Source organism: Passer domesticus, chromosome 1 (genome assembly GCF_036417665.1).
Source record: "Passer domesticus isolate bPasDom1 chromosome 1, bPasDom1.hap1, whole genome shotgun sequence".
NCBI lineage: Eukaryota > Metazoa > Chordata > Aves > Passeriformes > Passeridae > Passer > Passer domesticus.
The window spans coordinates 84,454,893-84,469,755 of NC_087474.1; the positions used below are offsets into that span (position 1 = coordinate 84,454,893).

General features: G+C 35.9%; 1 protein-coding gene across 10 annotated transcripts in view; it reads left to right on the top strand.

Moving 5' to 3' along the window:
* Nucleotides 1–14,863, top strand: part of CDH12 (cadherin 12) — a 710,660-nt gene that overhangs the window by 626,896 nt on the left and 68,901 nt on the right. For 9 of the 10 annotated variants that reach the window (XM_064427694.1, XM_064427690.1, XM_064427700.1 and 6 more), the window contains one exon: nucleotides 9,914–10,033. In XM_064427694.1, the coding sequence (XP_064283764.1) occupies nucleotides 9,914–10,033 (120 nt within the window). Of the gene's footprint in view, nucleotides 1–185; nucleotides 306–9,913; nucleotides 10,034–14,863 lie in introns of those variants that run through there. The other variant, XM_064427713.1, reaches the window with a different exon arrangement.

The following is a 14,863-nucleotide window of genomic DNA, read 5'->3' on the forward strand; positions in this document are numbered from 1 at the left end:
TGTTATTTGACTGCTTCTTGTGTGTAGTACATATTTTTTCAAAGATATGAATTTGAGGGATTTGAAAAATAGGATGTGCTGCTTCATGTCTTACTTTGGGATGGTGTGGTATTCTACATAATGCTACATTTCCAAAATGTGTATATTATTATGTCATGATCAATGATGTAACAGAAGACATCTATATTACCATCACACCACAGAGCACCAGAAGTCACTGCACATTAAACTGTCTTAGATGAGTATCTACCACTGAGGGTCTGAAGGCTCCTGCTTTCATTTTATCATGGAGAACCTAAGAAACAGTAAGATATTTTGTTAAGTAACAGTCTGCTATTGAACTAAGAACAAGACCTGATCTCTGTTACCATCTTCTGCTTCAGTCTTTCTTCATGCATGCAGTATCCTGAAAATGAGTTGTGCTTAGTAAGGCAGAAAAAAATGAAAAGCATGTTTCTGTAACCTTTTGGCAAAGAACATCTTCCTAGTTATGCCTGGGAAGTGCATTCCTCTGGTGAAACACTGACATTTTCTTTGGCTCAGTGGACTTTTCCTAAAAAAATTGGATGTATGTCCCCAGTCTGGCAGCACACAGTCCAGAAATTTGCCTGCTGAGAAGGATGCTTGAGGTTTTGTTTACTAGGACTGTATTATCAAAGCATTATATTGATCCAAATTATGAAGTAAATGCAAAAATTCAATTAACGTTCAGATCAACACAAATCAGACTGGTACACTAGAAGGTTTTAAAATTATTTTATGAAAAAAATAATCAAAACCTAATGCAAACACATGAAAAGAAGGGAGCTGTCACACTAATACAAGATATTTGAGACAGAAGAATCATGCTCAGTTTTAAGTGTGTATATATAAAACTTCCATATGTGTTAATATGACCTTGTGGGTTGAATTCCTTCTATCTCCTAGTCACTAAAATATTCTCTTTTCAGTGCCGTGAAATTGGCCAAATATGTGTAGTTGTACTATGATAGCATTTTAAAGAATCAGTTAAAACTTTATAGATTTTAACTAATTAAGTTGCAACTATTCCTGATGTGAAATAATAATGATACTTATGTAATGCTATAGTATCTAAAGGCTCTGAAAATAATGTGATGTCATACCAGGCAGTAGCATGATGCAATAGAAACAGAGCTGTGTGATGAAACAGTATGTTATGAGAATTTGGCATCCAGAGTATTTGAAACCCTCATGGTTTCAAATAAACTTTTATCAACTACCTATTAACAGTAGCACTGCTTCAAGTGCACACCTACCTCCCATCTTAGCTTTAACCCAAAATCATCCAGTTCACACACTGAAAGAGTGTACTGAGGGCAAGGGAAAGATCTGCTTCAATAGTGCACTCCTGAACCAAATTAAAGCACTCCCATCATAGCCATAAGAAAAAGGTTCTCAGAAGGGGGGGAAGTCTTTTTATGCAGTACATGTCATCACAAAGCTAGGAAAGAACGAATCTCAGATTCATTTAATGTAGTTCCATGAGGATCACCACATATATGTTGTTCCTAATGCATTTCTGGTGTGTTCCTGAGAACTTCCAAAGATAGTGATGCTACAATCCCTCTAGTGGAAGAACAAAGTGGAATTAATTATGTGCCTACTATTAACATGAGGGCTCTATTTAAAGTCTGTCCACTCGTAACCTTAATGCCTGCATGGTTTTCTGTTGCCAGTTGTTTGTTCCCACTCTTTCAAGAGTATCTGCTGCAAGGATGACTCAGCTGCATGTTTAAAGTCCACCACCTGCTGTGAATTATTAAGGAAATCTGAAGCTGACCTGAGTTTCTACCTTTACAAGTCACTGGGTCACTCCTACAACAGGGATGGGATTTCTGAGAGGGAATACAAGGCTCAGATGAGAAGAGTCGCCACAGTGAGCTCTGTTCAAGCTCTCTCTATTCATCCATCACAAACCTCTGACTCCCTTCAGTTCCTTGTATTGTTCTTGTAGAAAGAGAAATTAGATCAAAGGGAAATTAGACCTTTGTTTTAGGAATTTGTCCAGTTATTGTGGTAAAAGGTAAGAGGTATTTGGAAATGGTATGCTTCATGGTGTAAATTGGTCATGGGTAGGAATCAGACCAGGGCTTACACAGGGGCTTATTATCCTGAATGTTTTCAGATGCTGGATTTCTTCCCCTTTTTTTTTCTTAAATACCATTTGTGATGGAAAATGTGCCTGATGCCACCTAAAGTAACAATCTCTCTTTTGCCATTTCTCTTATTCCTGCATATGGATTTACATGAGGGGAACCTCTTGTCAAGCCTGAGCATGTCCATGCTGTTCCATGTTCTGAAGCCCCTGTAGTCATACCCTTATGGTGGGTATGTGGGGTTACTGTCTCCTCTCACCGCAGAAGGTTATTGTAGTTGGATATTGATGTAGAGAGCTGTGTAAAATAGTATTGACATTATGAATTAAGTCACTGAATGTATCAGATTACATTTTAAATTTTAATGCAAAGGTATAGGGTAGAATTCTATGAATTCTTCAGTACTTTGATCTTCAAGTAGCAGGAAAGTCTTCAAAGCAATATTCTGATTAAATAATCAAAGTCAGCAACTCTCACAGAGAATCTCATTGCATACTTGGTTGTGTAGAAGTCACTGATATATTCTGAAGCTCCTTTTGCTTGTTATCATGACTCTGCTAATCCAAGATTGCCCTCAGCATATTTGTAGATTTTAAATAGGAAAAAGCAGTAAATACAAAAAAAAAAAGAAAAAAAAATGTTCATGAAGATGTTCTCTGCATCCTTCCTGAGAGATTTAACAACATTTTAAGTAGGTAGGAAGAAATGTGATACAGGCAATGCAAACTTTAGAAGTGCTCAGTCATCAATATCTCCAAATGTCTTTTCCTTTAAATGTTACCACATAAGTACGTAATTCTGTCACCAATTCTTGAACCTAAGTGCATGACTCTAAATATAACTGGGAAAATGGCCTTGACAAACTTCTTTATTTCATTCAAAATTTTAAAACAATATTTTTTCACCAAATACTGGTTGGTGTCTTTCCTTAGCTAAAGATACCTGGGTGAACATAGAATTAAATTATTTCTAAACAGGTCCAATATCTGGTAAAAATATTGAAACAACCCAGCCTCCATATAATATTAGAACATCTACTGAGATTCAAAACCAGGTGTCTTTAGCTGACATTCACTCTGAATGGCATTTATTTAACAGTATTTTTTTCTTGTATCCCCTGTAAAGCTCAAGTTTTCTCATTACTACATTCTGAATAAATCATTTGACATTTGAAGAACTGATGTGTGAAACTCCAGCTCATGAATACTTCAAACCATAATTTGAAGTTTTTTTGTTACTTCCATAGTGGAAGTAACACTGTGACTTTCTTTCTTCTGAGTTTTTTATGTAATGGCCACCATTTTTAACATTCTTTATTTTGGGGGCAAGAAGGCTTGAAGGCTGTCAGGAGGAGTGTCACAATTTCAAGTTCTTTGTCACACATTAAGAATCTCCAGAAGCTCTTCCATGAGAAAAGTTGCTTAAAAATGCTTTATCTAATACTCTTTTATCTGGCATGAGAAGAATCTATGTTGTTGAAAGGGCATGCAGCTGATACTAACAATTCCTGTCCAGGTAAATATCATAAAAATCATCAGGTTGCATCAGCTTGGAATCAGTTCCAGCGTATCACTTTCCTTACTCAAATTGAACTTAGTATTTTCTTTGAACAATTCAGTCTGAAAAAAATATCTTAATCACATGGAAACAACTTTACAGATTAATAAATGAATAACAACTCTTTGTGCTGTTATTCTAGGGTTGACTCATTTTTCTTCAGGCCTTTAAGATTTCAGTGCATTGAGTAGGCCTAAAATTAATTATGCTGCAATTCCATCAAAGAAGTTATTTCCCACAACATATCCAATTTCCAATGGTATTTTTAAGAAAGTTGTCTGGTTGTGACCTATCAGTATTAGAACCTATAAGGTATTGATATCTTATAGGTTCTAATACAACTTAAACCACCTTTCTGAAAAACATAAACTAAGGCAGCAAAAGCATGTTTTTATCAGCACAGTAACATCTACAGTGGGAGATTTGCCAGAATAGCTATCATGATTAGAGAGTGTACTGGTTATTTTTATCTCACGTACCCTAGCCATGAAGGTATACTGGCACACTTAAATCCCTGTTGAGTCATAGCCTGAAAAATAATCAAGTTGTCGAGATGATAAAAGCAGAAGTCAAAGCTAATTTTTTCTATTTGCTGAATTTCATATATATATATATATAAGACCTTCTGTCATATTGGTAAGATGAAAACAATCTTGAAAACAGAAAGGAAAAATCACTCTCCAGAGGTATTTCTCAAACAGATAGGTATCAAGCTTAGTATTTGCTAATTGGTTCCTCTGCCATTCTCCTTATGCATAATTTCCAGCAGTTACTTTACCAGGCCACTCCTTTATGTGTATATTGGGTTTAGACTATTAGCTGCTATTGCAAGCTCCTAATTTTCTTCAGAAGTATAACCTCTGTAAACATTATCACAGCTTTGAGGCTGTGTAAGCCACTGACTGTCTTTATAAATAAATGAATGGCCTAAATTAATAAAAATAAATAAATTAAATTAATATTCAGTGAATAACAGGCACTATTAGCTTAGCCACACTGAGTTGCTTAACTCTGGCTGATCCCAACAGATGACAGTACCAAAAAAAAAAAAAAAAAAAAAAAAAAAAAAAAAAAAAAAAAAGGGGAAAAGGGGCAGGGTGGGGGAAAGAAAATAATTGCTTCACTGATTTCTAAGCTAAACAATTGGCTGAAACTACCACAGTAGGTTTCCCTTGATTTCCCTCATCATCCATGAGGGAGACAGGGATAACCAGCAGGAAATAAAAAAAGCCAGCTTCCATAGTCCCTGGATTGTTGCCAATATAAGTTAAATGTTATTCTAGACATACTAGAAACATGCTTGATTTTGTGCTAAATGCTGAGATTTGCAACAGCTGATTTTAGCTACTAGCACAGCAAAACTATTAGCAAAAGGCTGCCATTCTTCATCAATTACAAAATGGAATGGCAGTAATGCTTTTGTGGCCATGGCTGCTTCTGACAGTTGAGAGAAATATATATGTTCAGGGTGATGTCTGGAATGCAAAACAGGAATAAAGTGTGCTTCCCCAATTGTGTCTAGTGTTCAAGATATTGATGGAGCCAGCAAGCTTGTGTTATTATTGGGGCTGCACAGCCATGAATACATAAACTGGAAACTGACTTTTCCAAGTAAAATATGTCATTGTCACATTACTTTTGTGGGAGTCAGCGTCCAGAGTATATATTCAAAACTTATTACTGGTAATTTTTCTACAGAAGATAAGCCCCAAAAGGGCAATGTCAGCATCTCTCTTTACAAATGCACCTGTCTTCTGGGCACTGGAGTTTTGCTGAAACTACTAGTGGCAGGTCAGGGGAATATTTATTGAGACATGGAATCTGCTGATCTGAATTGCAATGTAGGGCTGCAGTGAGCCCTACATTCACTTCTTTTTTTTTTCTTAGACTTAAAAAACCCCAAACCCACAACTATGAAATGTGTTGATTCGATTTTTTACTTGAATTCTGATAAAAAGATGGATGCTGTTTGGGTTGCCATGGTGCTATTTTTGGAATTGTTTAGAAAGAATATTGCACAAAGTAGTTAGTTTCTATGCCAGCAGCTGTGCTCTTCCTTCACCCTTCCCATAAAAAAATATTTTCACAATCATCTAATTTCTTTCAAAAGTATTACATAATGCATGTGGAAGGGGAGAGGTTGTGCAGCAAGATGATGAAGTTCTTTTGACTGTACAAGGAAATCATGTCTTTACTCCCCATGAAGTAAATGAAACTACCTTTGGTAGTCCTTTACAAAAAGTAATTCCATGAAAATTCACATGCAATACATACACATACTCATTTCCTACTAACAAAAGACTGGAAAAAGGTGAACAAGAAAAGTGGCAAAATCAGATTCCTGAATTTCAAACGAGAAAAGTTGAGGTAGGAATCTGCTTGACAGTATTACCAAAGAAGTGATATCTTTGTTATTGAAGAAATTCAAAGCTTGGCAGGTTGAGGACCTGAGTCACTTGCTTTGACTGAGCCTCTGATCACTGTGGAGTGGAGAGAGGCTCCAGCCAGAGCCTATGGAACACTTGAATTCTTGTGATATGATAATTTCAGCATCCCTTCCTTTTTCAATTAACCTTTAAAACTTATTCCTCCCATCCAGCCTTCTCTTACCTCTTAAAAGCCTAGAAGCAGGCCACCCTCATTTCCTGTGTAAAACAATGCACTGCTACCACCTAACTGAATTTTGGCATTCGAAACCAAACTTTATGGGATTTGCAGGCCTAGTGTAAGCTGTTCTTAGCAAGAAAATAACATATCACCATCTCCTTTCTAGTTTGTCTTTGCAATTCTATTGACTGTGCATTATTTTTTTTTCAGGAATCATATTTAAATCAGTCTGCTCTGTTATTCTCATAGCATTGAATCCTCTCATTTTCCTTTACAATGAAATAACCATTTTAACTACTCCCAGTCGAGTTTTGTGTATTCTTTGTCATGCTCTTCAGGTCAACAAACTAAACATAAAAAAACTGAGATTTCATGCTTCATTACTTTGAATGACAGAAATAGTTCCACAGAGAGCAAGATATCCCACCCCAACTACACTTTGGTGAAGGTACATTTTTTTTCTATGTTGAAATAATAAAAAGACTCAATATTTTAGTCTTTTATAAGGAAAAAAAAACCAAAAAACCAAAACCAAAACAGGAAGGATAATCAATGAATCAAATACTCTGTTTCAAAATTTGGGAGGGTCTAAATTTTAAAATAATTTTTAAACTAATTTTGACATCATAAGCAATTAAAAAATCTCAAACCGAGTATTAGAATATTTTGACATTTCTTTGTAGTACTCCTTGGATGAGAAAACATTCCATCAATACTGGTTTTCGTTCAAAGATTCTTTTTATTTTGGCAAAATAATATTTTTTACCAATAAGAGACTGGCAGAAAAAAATAAGGTAATTGTTCTAGAAGTCTAATCAATATTTCATAAACATTTCTGTTATGGTATAAACTCAGATGTCCTACAGTTCCTTACAGTTATTCTGATATAAACAACAAGGCTTTTTTTATTAGTGCTATTTCTGTCAGTTTTGCCAACAAGTTATAGATCTTAGGCTCCATTCTATTAGCACTTATTGATGAGTGTCCTTTAGTTTTAGCTAGAGTAAAATTCAGGTGAGTATGGTTGCTGTGATTTACAGTATGCTATTTTTCAATACCACTTGTATTTTTTCAAAGAAAACACAATCTTTAAAATTCCGTAGCATTTCTTAAGCTCTGTGAATGGTTCAACATTATTTTTTTGTCTTTCTAAAACATAAATAACTAAAGTAAATTAATTTTTTTCTGCATTTTATAATGCTTTATATCAAATGTGTGTTGTTTGCACATGAAAAATTAAAAATATATTTAAATATTGACTGTCATATAAGATATTTCCCTAAAAACAAACATTGTATCTTCTTTTTTCATTTCATTACTCCATGTAGTAATGTAAGTACATATTTTAATTGAAATGTCATGAAATATAGTTAATGTCATCCTTCCTCATGACATTTTCGCATTAAAGATTTACAGCTTTAATGTAGTGCCCTGCATTATTGCCTGGAAAAATATAATTTGATTCTAGAGTCTACTTTTAAAAATACATTGGTTTCATGCTTTGCAATAAAATAGAAAACTTGTTAGATACAAAGAGCAATGCTTGATAATACTGAAAGGATGAGAAACCAATTTCAGAAAACCCATTTAGAATATTAAGTATGCATTTAAATAAGTATGCATTAAATAAGTAAAAAAAAATACAAACCAACATGCCAGATCTCTCATAAAAAAGATAAACTTTACATATTATCTGTTAGTTTAAAAGATCTGACAGGTAGGTTAATACAGTTGAAAATGCTGTCAATGTGAAATGGAGTATTTTTCATATTCATTGCCAGCTATTTATCAGACTCTGTATGTTTCCCTTAATAAAACTTAATTTGTACATCAACTTTTCTTCTTTTGTATAATAAAGTTGGACTACCTGGATCATGTACCTAGGAATATCTACACTAATAATCAGTATGTGCAGGAATCATCAAGCACCTCAGTCGGTGACAGAATTTTCAGGCACTTTGATGCAATGCCTGCTTTCTTCACATTGCATCATCACATTTTTAAGTGAGGAGATACAGATATGGATTTAGCTGTGGTGTTTATTTTCATTAATTCACTTATTATTTGCTAATATTTTCTTTCTTTTAGAAGTTGATTTTAATGAAATTTTTGTCAGCTTAAGAACATGATGTGCCCATTAACTTTAAAAAGTGATTGCTAATCAAATAACAGGTATATTTTTTGTGTTTTCCTCACGAGATAGAATATCTCTTGGAATAGCTTTTCATTCTCTATTGCTCAAAAAAACCCTAACAGGAGAACTCTGTGCTGCCATCATGCAGCAAATGCTTTTACAATGCTAGTACCAAACCTCTCAGCACCATTGTCAGTCATCACTGTCATATGACGGGATTACATGGGCCGAGCACTGAAAAAATTGCCCTTCAAACAGTTAATCTTTGCTGTTACTTTCCTGCCGAAGTCCACCTTTCACATGGAACATCTCTCAGTGAGGTATTTCCAGAACAAAACTTTGACAAGTCCATTAAGGTTAATTTCCAATTCTGAACATTTTTTAAAACTTGTCCATTTTCATTGCAGAAAACAAGAAGTCTTAAAGGTCTTGCAATATTCCATGGATATTCTTGAAAAAATGTCAAATGACCTCCAAATGCACAATGCTGCTTAAAGCAGGAATGGTGGAGATTATGCACATCACTGTACTGTTTCTTGTGTAGGCAATCTTCACTCCAAATCAGCACTGCAAATTCCAACATTGAATTGCACAGAAGATCATAGGAAACAATTCTTCAAGGCTGATGGGAAAGCCTAACAATGTGACAGGTTTTTTTTGCTGCAGATTATAGTTTTAAAACTATTTTCATTATGAGGCAGTGAGGAAATGCAAGCAAACAGATTAACAAACAGCAGAAGGAACAAGACATTTCTGTGGACTTTTGCTATTTGCAGTGAATTTTCTGCTTTCATATGCATTTCTTTTGCTCCATTGATCCATTTTAATGTAAAGAGAACTGCACTAGGTCTGGTCTATAGTTAAGGCTGAAAACAAAGTGACAAGGAATACTTCCTCCACAGTATTTCTAATTCTTACTGAGCTGTATTGGAAGGGCGAGGGTACTCAAGCCTGGACTTTAAAGACAACTACCTGAACTAAACATCTAATTTAATTCTACAGTAAGAATATGAATTCCAAATTCAGGAGACTGCAGTGCAGTTCTTTAAAGTACTTAGAGCTTGGTTCACTTGATCTTGCTGAAGATTCAGGAGTTGATTTACCAAACACTTGTTTTAAAGGCAACTCCCATATTTTGATTTCATGGTTGGCTACTTTTTCACAAAGCTGTGGGGTATAATCCTTTTTCATAATTTAATATTGAGTTTTCCCAAACCTCCATTCTGTATGTGTTATGTAAAAGGTTTTTGCAAAAAATCATAAACTATTTATAAGTATCTTCTGATGGTGGATACCTTTCCCTTTCTTCCCCTTTATGCCTCAGCTATTGCCTAGATGGCTGCTAGCATGGACCTGAAGAATTAACAGTTTTATTCTCACCTTTTTTCCAGTGGAACAAGAATTGCAACAGAATCCATGAGCAACTGCACTAATGTGTCTGAAATATCCCTGATCACTGTTCTATGACAAAAATGTGATTACCTGTGTTTCTTTGCAGGAGCATATGTCCTTCAAGTAAAAGCGACAGATGCTGATGATCCCACTTATGGAAACAGCGCTAGAGTGGTTTACAGCATTCTTCAGGGGCAACCATATTTCTCCATTGATCCCAAGACAGGTAAATAGTTTATCAGCAATAGTGGAAAGTTTAAGCTTTGTATTTTTTGATTCATGTAGGCAGTATCAATGAATAAATATGGACTCAGTTGATATGGCCAAAATTCAGGAGAGCAATTTCCCATGATTCACTTTTGAGTGTTGACTAGCTTTTTATGAATTACAATGTGTTGTACAAACAAAAGAAACATGCTCGTCCAATCAGTACTGGAATATCAAAAATATGTCTACATTGAATGATTATTTTTTCAATGTTTTACCATTTCCCTAAGATCAAGCATAGTCTTCTACATGCATCCTTTTTTTCCCCTGATGACTGAGTATTTTAACTTGGGTCTTCTCAGCATTTTTACTTGCTGAACATACAGTTAGAAATTTTCCAGCAATTATTGTTTTGTTATATTGAACTAATTTGAGACTGTGGAACAGCTAATCGTCTTCTTCCCTCCTCTTTTCCTGTGGCATATTATCTTTGGGGTTATTGGATGTGTGAGCAGAAAAAGATAATATGTGTAAAAAGACTGAAGTATTTCGGAGGTTGGTAGACATGTTAATTGGGTATCTTGTCCTATATTTCTAAATGTCATTCTTGATTCTATATTTAGTAATTCAGTTGAGGAAGCGATAACGTACATGGTGAATGACACACATTGTGGCATCCTGAGTGTGCTATAGGGAAAGCTATCCATATGCTCCTTTCAGCAAATAGTTTCGCCTTCCAATGTAGCTGTACTTCAATGTCAGATTCAGGGCCTTTAGCCATGATGGTGGAGCTTTGAAAGGCTGTGAGTGCACCATCTCCAATGTACACATTCCTTTTCTCCATGCTCCATTTAGCAGGAGATCATACTGCAATTTGCAGTGAGCAATTTTACTTTTCAAACTGAAATAGGACTTCTTCAGGTGTCTGGAAAAAAAAGTAGTTGCCTTTATACTTAATTTTTCATTTCAGTTTTGTAAAGAATGGGTATAAATTCAGTGGCAAGAAAAAGCTTTACTGGAGCCAAAATTGGAGTTTTAGTACAAGTTTCTCAAGGGAAAAAGACTAGTTAGTTGTACATGGAAGAAGAACTATTTTTCCCATGGCACTTTGAATGGCTGTGTCATATGTTCTCATCTGTTACTCAGCAGTGAGTCAATGATAGGTGATGGCCTGCACCCTACAAGCCCTGGAACATCATACAAACCTGGCTATTACCTTAAATGAATGTGCTAAAAGAATGGACACAGCTGTAGAGGAAGATTAGTGAAACAGTAGCCCAATGTAGTTTAAAATCCTATACCAGAAAAAAAGCATATGATTCATGCTTCTACAAGCATCAATAATATGCTTGTAGCGTGTCTTATGTTAGGAAGTTCACATTATGAGAATTACTCATGGGTCTAACAGTGACTTTAGAGATAAACAGTATATGAATAACACTGAACAGGATGATGCCTAAGGATTTGGTCTAAAATCCAGAAGTCCAGAGCAGTACTACAGTTCTGCTCTTTCAAATTCTTTATTTTATAACTGAGGAGTTTATGCAGTAGTTTTTCACTGCAGAGTTTTACTGCCAGAAATCTTTCCTGAGTGCTTTTGGCAGGAAAGGGGAAAAAAGCCATTTTGGTACAATGACAAACTCAGAATGGCCCAGCAGATGAATAAGCATTTTTTGTGTTGTTGCTGGCTTGTTTTGCATCTCTTGCATTCCATAAACAATTTTGAGAAATAATCTTGTAGTTATTTAAACAACACAAGAACATCTATGCTAAGTTTCTACCCTGTGTCGTGTTTCCAAAAGTGACGACCTGCTTAGCTCTAGTGAGGGATGAAGAGTGTTTAGTGATGTACCCCTGGAATACATTTCTAGTTTTGAAAGAACTTGTCCTTTCAAAGTTCCTGGGTGACAAGCAGGATCAAAGTAACTAAAAGTCTGAAAGCATTTCTCCTTCACAACTTTTCCACTTCCAGTAGATTTGACTTGTCCAGGAGTACAGCACCTGCATACCCACTGATTAGAAATTCCACAGCAAAAGTTTATTTGGTTAAGAACCAGATCCTCTTGGATGGATGTATAGAGCTGTTTAACAGCACTTCTGTTCTCTATTCCTTCCCAAACATTTCCCAACATTGTTTGTGTCTTTAGCTTCTACCGCCCAGATACTGATATGCTTGTAGAAATTTCTGTTGCTAGCTGAAGATCCCATTGCAAAGCAGTAACAGAGAAACCACTGACCATAACTTCATGTGTGAAATAAGGGTTGTGTTTGTCAAGCACAAGACTTAGCACATACTCCTTCCTCAAATTACTCCTAAAAGTTACACATTTACTCTGATATGAAACTAGTACACTTAAATAGTTTTCAACCTCTATGGGTCTAAATGTCACAGCTGCCCCTTTTTTTACTCCTTGTCTTTATTGACTTCCTAATCTTTCCCCATCTTTTTGTTGGAGATAAGCAAACCATGTGGAAGCAGGAGAGTTAGCTTTTATTGCTATTTCAGGGAGGTTACATGAAGGACAGTACCTTCTGGAGAGCAATTGTTTGAATGCCACATTCTAAGGCCTCAAACCTTGTGTGTCAGGGGTACTTTTAAATGCTATAAAATTTCTCTCCTGAATTCAATGTGAGGGGTTTTTAACATGACAATTTATCTTCTCCTTCCTCTGTATATTCTCTTTTCTTATGAAAATGTCTATTTCCACCATGAAAATGTCCTTTATACCAAATTTTCTGATATGTTTTTGAGGTCAATATTCTTATTTATGGCTAGATGTAACCAGGTTTGTTAGACTTTGCATTCTAGTCCATCTTCTGACTTCAGTTATATTATTGAAATCCAAATTGGTATCAGCAGGAATATTGATGTTAATATTTATGCAGGAGATTTTTCTTGGGACATGTCTTCTCTTCTACAAAAGTGAGTGATCTCCTGCTGAATTATGGGTCAATAACTTTGGAAAGCAAATCTTATGGCCCAAGTCACGTACATACTATTTTCAGTTTTCAACAATCACATAGAGACCATATTTTTCTACACATTTGATATTGATGACATCTGAAAAGACAAAAAAAAGGAAATCAATGTATTCACTTCTGCAGTTGAACAATTTTGTAAAATCTTAATGTAAAAGGACTTACAAAAACTCAGAACTCCATCACATGCACATTCGGCCTCTACATTTTAATAACACTTTGATTTAAATTTAGATATTCTTTGTGATGTTGTAATTGAAATACCAGCATTTGTAGCCCTTTCCTTCCCATGGATCCTTACCTGTATTTATTCTTCTATTTTGCTGGTAAGATAGCTCTAATTCACATTTGTCCTGTTCATATGAACTGATTTTGGAAGAAATAATATTTCTCAGTATTTTGTCTAAGCCTTTGAAATAGAGTAGGCTGAAAAAAAATTTCCCATGAATTGCTAGACATAAAAATTATTTTCATAGATATTTTTTTCTAAAGATAAAGTTTTTTTTCCAGAAAAATATATAGAATGACCTTACACTTCCAGACAGGAATAAACAGTGGGTGATTTGGCACTTTACTACTGGAGTGATAGCCCATTCTTCATATTCTGAAAAATCCCTGGAACATTTCTGAGAAAGTCACTTAGTTGTGCCCAGAACACCTATATCAACTAGATAAACTGCATTTTTTCTTCACAGCCTGTTGTGTGCCCATGCTTAATTTTTTCTGCCATCTTTTTCTGTCATATTTTTGAACTTCAGCATATTTTTGAACTTCAGCACATTTGATGCTATCTCTCACAGGATCCTTCTGGACAAAATGTCCAGCACACAGCTGGGTAAACACCACATCATGTCATGTGTGAGCAACTGACTCACAGGTCAGGCACTAAGGGTTGTAGTGAATGGGGTGACCTGAGTGATGGGGTGATCAGAGTGGTGACCTGGCATTAGTGGGGCTCTGTAGGGATCCATCCTCAACACAGTGTTCTTCAACATCCTCATAAATTATTTGGACAGAGGACTACAAGGAACACTACATAAGTTTACTGATGCCACTAAATTGGGAGGAGCTGTTGACTCTCTCGGGGGCAGGGAGGTCCTGCAGATTTTTGACAAAATAGAGAGCTGGGCAGTCACCAAACATAGGAAGCTTAACAAAGACAAACACCAGATTCTTCAGTCTATACCCTGGTTGTGTATAGACTGGGGAATGAGGGGCTGAAAAGCAGCACTGTGGAAAGGAACCTGGACGTCCTGGACAATGGCCAATTGAATCTGAGTCATTGTGTCCTGACAGCCAGGAGGGCCAACCGTGTTCTGGGGTGCATCAGGTACAGGAACGCCAGCCGGGCAAGGGAGGAGATTGTCCCACTCTGCTCTGCACTGGGGCAGCCTCACCTCAAGTGCTGGCAGCACTTTTGGGTGCCATAATATAAAAAAGACCCATGTGAGCTCCTAGAGAGTATCCAAAGGAAGGCCACGAAGATGGTGAAGGGCCTTGAGGGGAAGCCATATGAAGAGGGACTGAGGTCTCTTGGTCCATTCAGCTTGTTGTAAAATACTGTGGAACATATAGCCTCCACAATTCCAAATTAAGCACTAATTAAGATTAAGAGATTCAAGAGGAAACCTGTAAAGTTGATCCTATTTGCAAAAATATTCTTTTTCTGAATCTCATGAATATGAACAAATTTTTTGCAGTTTTATAATTCAAGATTTCAATTTGAAGCAAACTGCATGCAGTATACTACATGCCATCCTAAGGCAGGAAAATGGTGATACCTAATATTGTCCTTATCATCATGTTACAGGTGGCAAGAAAGGAAATTTTTATGGAGTTCAATTCAATGGGAACTTTTAATAGGTTCCAG